General features: G+C 38.4%; 1 protein-coding gene across 5 annotated transcripts; it reads left to right on the forward strand.

The window, feature by feature from the left end:
• Positions 1-6,795, forward strand: PDCL (phosducin-like). 5 transcript variants are annotated; one of them, XR_774565.1, is made up of 5 exons: positions 1-40; positions 501-675; positions 1,741-1,922; positions 3,027-3,663; positions 3,925-6,795. XR_774565.1 is itself a non-coding variant. In XM_010570740.1 (4 exons), exons 2-4 carry the CDS (start codon positions 507-509, stop codon positions 3,576-3,578), a joined length of 903 nt encoding a protein of 300 aa, XP_010569042.1. In that variant the 5' UTR covers positions 1-40; positions 501-506; the 3' UTR covers positions 3,579-3,741. The 5 variants fall into 5 exon arrangements, 1 of the variants encoding a protein (XP_010569042.1); XR_774564.1 differs by having other exon boundaries at positions 3,944-6,795; XR_774566.1 differs by having other exon boundaries at positions 3,955-6,795.
• Positions 6,796-7,186: the final 391 nt, after the last annotated feature.

Below are 7,186 nucleotides of genomic sequence, written 5' to 3' on the forward strand. Positions count from 1 at the left end.
TGACAGAAGCTTGTCTCTGAAAGACTGGAAAGGAATAAAGGTCAGAACATTTTAATTTGTTTAATTACACTAATCATTTTTCAGGTCAAATAAATCATTATTAAAATAATGCAAGTAATACTGGAAACTTAAATTTCAATAACTGGGAAAACAACCTCACAGAGCTGTCCAAGTGAGGCTGATAAGACTCCTGAATCACGGTTAGAAAATTCATTCTCTGTGAGTGAGAACACACATAAAGTGTTTCTGCACTAGTGAGCCTCAAAGCAGTTCTGTTAGTAAAGGTTTTTAACATAAGTAAGTTTGAAATTGTGACTAAGAATTAACTCACGTGACTGACTGCACTGTAGGCTGTTTGATAGTGGGCTGTAAACTGTTCTTATGTGGCTAAAAAACTGCTCTGAGGAGGTAGAGGGCTATTGTTATGCATTTAAAGTGGTGTCTCGTGCTGCATATTTGAATAAGAGATACATTCTCTATTTTGTTAATTTATTTTTTAGAACATAATGACTGCTTTGGATGATAAACTGCTTGGTGAGAAGCTCCAGTATTATTACAGCAGCAGCGAGGGGGAGGATGAAGACAGTGAGAAAGAAGATAAAGAAGGCGAGAGCAACATTCCTGAAAGCGTTGGGGAAGTAGAGCTTAGCAGCGATGGCAGTGCAGTCAACACAGGTATCATCATATCAAACTAATTGTTTTGTAAATACTTTGTTTATTGGAAGATTCACGTGTTTTTCTAAAATTCATTTTTCACAATGAAAGTCCTGTTTTTATGCATACTTGAGTCAGAGATTGATCATTTCCTGGCTGTAGTCTAACCTTATTTTTAATAGCCAGTTCTTTATTTTAATGTTTCACTTTGCCTCTGAGAGACTTCGGCATTATATCTAAAGCAGTTAGGCTTTGCATACAAAGCTGATTTGTACAGTTTGGTTCATAACGCATAAATTTCTTTCCTGTAAGCTGCACAGTTGTTAACCGCTGACAGGTGGGTGCTGAACAACTACATGAGGAACAGACAGAAAGTGGCCAGGCTTTCCCAAAACACCATTCTCTAGTGCCACTGTCAGAGACAGTACTGGTCTGTGTGGATCACTGGTGTGATCCAGAGGGTATTTCTTATGTTCTTATGAAAGACTGGCCCTCTGTGTTGTACGGTTTCTCTAAGAATGATGAAAAATCTTCTTCCTGCATGTGTTCACATCTTTCACCTGAAGGAAGAATGGAAGAATTATACTACTAAACTGCTATGCTTACAGAGGACCTGAAAAAGCAACTCCACAGGGCCCCAGCAGCAAAGTAACACCAAGGTGCAGTCTGTAAGAATTAACACTATTGTACATCACAGAATGTACTTCTGTACAAAAGCATTGGCAAACTTAATCATACTTTCCCATCATTATTTTTGTTCTTATGAAAAGCCATGCTAACAGTAGGGGAATTCTTGAGCGCTGGTGGTTCTACTTCAAGAGCACAAATGCTAATCTTCGGAATAATCTTTGGGACCATTATGAGAGTAGCCTAGTTAGATAATCTTTAGTCTTCTTAGGAGAAAAAAATAGATACAAGCTCAAGGACATGTAAAATGGCAAATTACTTTCATTTCAACATTTTGCACAGTATACAAAAAGTTTATGACAGCGCCACTATTTTACTGCTGACTTATTACTTGACTTTTAAATGATAGGTGTAATTTTATTACCCTTTTATACAAAATGCCTACATATTTAATTTCAGGTCCCAAAGGAGTCATTAACGACTGGCGAAGATTTAAACAATTGGAAACTGAACAGCGGCAGGAGCAGCGCAGAGAAATGGAACGACTCATAAAAAAGTTATCTATGACATGTAGATCTCACTTAGATGAAGAGACTGATAAGCAGAAGCAGAAAGAGCTTCAGGAAAAAATCAACGGAAAGGTAGCATGGCACAAATGAGTTAAAATGCCACTTAAATGTTTAACATTTTCAGTTTCATCATTTGTGTATGTGAAGCAGATAGGAGTCCTTGTTCTATCAGTAGATATGTATCGTTTCTCCCTAGTAAACAGGAACACAGCAGCAGTGTAAGAGGTGCATTGTAATTGTATTTGCCAGGTGTTGCCAAGCTTAGTTATTCTGCATTTCAGTGGTATTCCAGGAGCATTGCATTTGCCTGTGTTAAGAAATAAGCGACTTAGCTGCTATACCAAAGAAATCCAAATCCTTTTCCCAGATTTCCCTTATCTGTTTATCAAATAAGTCAACTTCAAGGGATTAATACAAAGAGTTGTACAGCAAACCTATGAATACTGCCTTCCATGCCTAAAACAAGAGTTTAGGAGTCCTTACTGATTTCGTATTTAGTAAGTGGATGTTGAGAATTTAGTTTTGACTTTGAGCTACAAAGATAGAAGGCGTTGGAAGTAGTGAATGGTTTTAATCAACTGAGCTGTATAACTAGCTCTTACGGTTCTCGTCAGAGAAGTTACTAATTAGCAGACAGCATTTCTTGCTTTCAGCTGATGAGAGTTGGCCACACTGTCCTATACATTGAGTGATGCAAATATTTTTAACAAAGCAGGTGAACGGATAGGAAATGCGTAAAATCCTGTTAACTTTTGTTCTACAGACAAGATAGCGCATTTGGTTACCAAACAGTGTTAACTGAAAAACTAAACGAAAAAGCTAATGAAAAAGAAGCTAGACTTAGATCAGGCATGGTATCCAAATCAGTGCTCATAGCTTAGTGAACCACCATTAACCTGAATTAAAGTGGGAGCACAGAGCAGCCACTTGTGTTACTAGTGCAGCTTGTGGAAACTGGAATACCCAAGGCTGAAATCGCTTTTCCCACTAGACATGGTTTCTAATTAGATCAAAATGGAGTATAATACAGAGGGTGCTTGAGCCTTCATGGCTTGCACTTTGCTGTTATTAAAGATGAGTGACCCATATTAATCCTCTTGATTTAAATTCTCATTATATAAGTGACCCATATAGTGACGCAGATCTTTTTCATGTATCTTTGTACATGTTTTTTAGATGACATTACAAGAATATAACATGATTCACAATGATGAAGATGATGAGGAATTTTTACAGCGATACAGGAAGCAGCGAATGGAGGAGATGAGACAGCAGTTGTACAGTGGGCAGCAATTTAAACAGGTTTTTGAGATTACCAGTGGAGAAGCATTTTTGGACACAGTTGATAAAGAGCATAAGAGCACACTGATCATGATCCATATTTATGAAGATGATATCCCTGGCACTGAATCCCTGAACGGCTGTATGATCTGCCTGGCCGCTGAGTATCCGACAGTTAAATTTTGCAGAGTAAAGAGTTCGCTCATTGGTGCTAGCACTCGCTTTACTAATAATGCTTTGCCAGCTTTGCTGATCTATAAGGCAGGTGAGCTCATCGGCAACTTTGTGCGAATCACTGACCAGCTTGGAGAAGATTTTTTTGCTGTAGACCTGGAGGCTTTTCTTCAGGAATGTGGTTTGCTTCCAGAAAAAGACCTAGTGCTCCTGACTTCTATACATAATCCATCTGCATGTTACAGTGAAGACAGTGATCTGGAAATAGACTGAACCACTTACACCAAGGGCCATTAGGTGTAGTTGTACTGTGGGACGTTCTTGTGCTAGGGATCATGCTCTTTCTTCCGTAGTGTGGGTATGTATTCTTCCCCTTCATGCACTTTGACTTTTGCTCGTTAAAAATTTGTTAAAAATACTATAAGGAATTCCTAACGTTTTCTTAAATTAATTCAATAAAGTACACACTAAAACAGTCTTGCTTTTATGCAATTCAAATGTATTTTACTAAACATGAAGTTCTAACACAAGTCGGTGAGTCTAGGAAATTGTGTGTTCTCATCTCTGTTCTCCAAATCACTTAGATTTTTTTTTTTTTTTTTAAACATTTTGTTCTCAGATCAGCTGTGTATGGTCAGTCTCCTTACAGGTTTCCTGAAATTGTGTAATGTGAATACCAGTTGGATTGAGACATGGCCACCTACTCACTAAGACAAGAATTGAGACTGCAAATTTTATAAGCATTCCAGACTTATTATTAACCTGGAGTTGAACTGCTGCCAGTTAACAGTGCAAGGTCGCATCTTCCATTCCCCAATTTGCAGTCCCCGTTTTGGAAGTACCTTCTTGTTCCAACACTTGGCATCAAATATTTGTTCCTTTCTCACTTAAAAATAACAACTGCCCGTGAATTCATCCTGAGAATGACTTCAGCTGGAGAGAGTTCTTCTTCCTTTAACCTTGCCTGAGGCTTAAATGAGAAAGTCTTCTTTCAGTTACAGTTCTTAATACATCCTTGGGTTTTAAAATACCTACCCTTAGAGTTCATAGTAGTTGCTTCATCATAAAATGATCTCTGCCTTCTAAGAGAGAGACTGTCTATTATCAAGACCTCCAACATGTGTGCTGAATAGCATCAAGGAGAATTTTGTTGGCAAAATGCAAAATTAGGACTTGAATAACCTCGGAAATTCGTATCTCTGTAAAATGACTATATCAGTGCTAAAGTTCATTTTTGTCTGCCTTCATATTACCTGCCTCAGCTGGGTTATCAGATGTATTTTGAATATTAATAACTCCTGGACCTAACAGATGACTGGATGGCTTTGTGGGAAAGCAGCCTTGAGCCAGTAGAGCAGGTCACCATTAGAGGAGTTCAGTAGCAGGCCCATTTTTTCACAGCTGATTCCCTTTTCTGAAGCTCAGTATCTAGTTTCTGCACAGAGTGTTCAGCAGGATCCAAAAACATTGCAACTGTCCTGGTTTTCCTCTGAGGGCAGCTCCTTGGGAGCACGTTTTTTTGTACCATGGATCAGTGGAGTTCACTAACAGAAAAAAAATCTTGTGGGGCAGGAGTGAAACCTTTGTGGAGACTGCAGTTTTTCCTTCTGTCCTTTGTAAGAAATAACAAGTAACAAAGGCCTGCTCAAAAGCATCACGACAGCTGTTTCTGTTGCCTAGTGACACTGATCTTAAAGTTCTCATCTTCCCCAAAAACACAGGGTGACTCCCACTTCTGGACACTGGGTAAAAGCCATCCAGCACTGGCTGAGTCCATTTGTCTCTTTATGAACATTATTGCTACCGAATGGAGCAGCTGCACATTAAGCTTCCCTCTTGCAGCACCTTTGTCATTACCATTTATTTGTCAGTGATTACATTTTCATTAAGGTGTGTTTGTTTATTTTGTTTGTGCTCTACTTCCTTCATAAATCAGACATAATATGGGGAAGTAGTTTTCAGGGTTTCTATTACAATGAAGTTCACCCTGCCTCCAGCGAGTCTGGTGCTATGTAGCTGTGAGATAACCTGGGTAGCATTTGAAGCCATTAGCAATTTATAGCGAATGCAAGCACAAAAACCTCTGATGATGCAGAATGAGATAAAGGCTTTATTGGCCAGATTATGGGGTGGCTGAATTGCTCAAACAATGTACCTAGCACAAACGAGCCCATTGAATGTGTGCACTCTATACCTAGTTATTATTTAATTGTTTTCTGCATACTTAATTTGATATTACAACATGTTTGCTTTCTCACGCATTACTTATTTTGCTTGTTATTTTTTAATTTTGAGGAAAGTAGACTATCATTACCTAAATACATGACCCAATGTAATGCCATGTTTAATGATTAAATTTAATTGCAAGTTTTATGTAAGGCACTTTAGAACACCAGAAAGAAATGCAAATGTCTCTGTGTAAGCACTAGGTTCTTAATAAGAACGGATCTTATGATAAAAAAAGAATTTTAATTGTATCTATTAGAACTGTGTTTTAAAAAGTAGTATAAGCAGAAAAATAAATAATTTGTAATTAAAAATTACTGGATTGGCACAAATTGTAGCTGTTTTAAGGAGACTTGCAGAAATCCAGATTTAAAATGTGGTAAGAGATTATTTCTTTTCATCTCAGGACTGCAGAACTAAAACATGAAAGTTATATGAAATTAAATCATTGAGCATGGATATCAGCACATTTAAGAAAAAAAATCAAAGTAGCTGTAATTTATATTCAGGATGAGATTCAGTGAAGTGTGTCGTGCAGACAGAGTGCACATTAGCATTATAATAAAACCTGGCTTGGAGAGGGGGTCGAGGAGAGCTGACTGCTTCCATTGCTTTGAAGTTTTATTTTTATAAAGTGTTTTTTTAACCCCTGTGGCAGCAAAACTGTAATGGGATCAAAACCTCTCCTGCTGCTCTATGTCGGATGGCCTGCAGCAAGGTGACTCCTGGTTATTAATCTCCCATGCTCAGGTATATGACAGATGGTTTACAGTGCCAATAGCAAAAAGGAAAAGAAAAAAGGTCTAAATCCAATTAATCATCGATCTGGAAGAATATAATAAGCACAAGGGAGAGGGGGAGAGGGAGAAGATGTGCTATGATGCTGCTTCTGATTCTCAGCACAAGCAGCCCAACTGTGAGAAGGAAGGGGAGGCTGGCAGCGGCTGCAGAGAAGTGTCGCTGGCCGTGCTGGGTGCTGCTGCTGATGCTTTTGTCCATTCTTGTAGCTAAATCCTTCCAAACTGACCAAGCATGCCCTAAAATATCCCAGAATTCTTAATGGGCATTAAACAATGTAACAAAGTAAAACTAATTTAGAATAGGTCAGCTACTAATTTGTGAGTGTCTGTCCCCTATCCATTCAATACAAATAAAAACTACAACTCATACCAACACTGTATCTGTAAATGTTTTGGTTGAAGTGTTAAAGTCTGCTTTATTTCTCTAATTTTGGATGTGATCCTGACCTGCAGATTAAGAATTGGGGTGTATTTATATACCTATACGGGGAACTAAAGTGAAAATTAAATTGTATGAACACCCACATACGATAAAACTGTTTTGAAACATCCAACTTGGCATCGAGAGCTTCAGGTTTTTGGTTTGATGCAGGTGCCTCTCCTTCCCCCAAAGCCATTGTACTCTCACTGTCAGAACTTCATTTAAATTGATGCATTCCTACTAAATGGTTTGGTTTTCAGTAAAGGATGCTTTTTAATTTTGTCAAAGATGTTTCATCTATCTTTTCTGGCACAGCAGCTTCCCTAGCATGTAACATGGTTCTTGGCAGAAAGCTGATAGATTGTGATAGTGGGTTTTGGTACTGTGCAGGGCTCTGGTGCGGCAGGTGGTAGAAATTAGTCAACTCTGATGGC

Source organism: Haliaeetus leucocephalus, unplaced genomic scaffold, assembly GCF_000737465.1.
Source record: "Haliaeetus leucocephalus isolate CR32 unplaced genomic scaffold, Haliaeetus_leucocephalus-4.0 Scaffold306, whole genome shotgun sequence".
NCBI lineage: Eukaryota > Metazoa > Chordata > Aves > Accipitriformes > Accipitridae > Haliaeetus > Haliaeetus leucocephalus.

Excerpts from the sequence above, each read along its gene's own strand:
- PDCL (XM_010570740.1), top strand. The coding sequence starts at position 507 with ATGACTGCTTTGGATGATAAACTGCTTGGTGAGAAGCTCCAGTATTAT. Across the intron at positions 676-1,740 it reads TGGCAGTGCAGTCAACACAG|GTCCCAAAGGAGTCATTAAC; the intron begins GTATCATCATAT and ends ATTTAATTTCAG. Across the intron at positions 1,923-3,026 it reads AGGAAAAAATCAACGGAAAG|ATGACATTACAAGAATATAA; the intron begins GTAGCATGGCAC and ends CATGTTTTTTAG.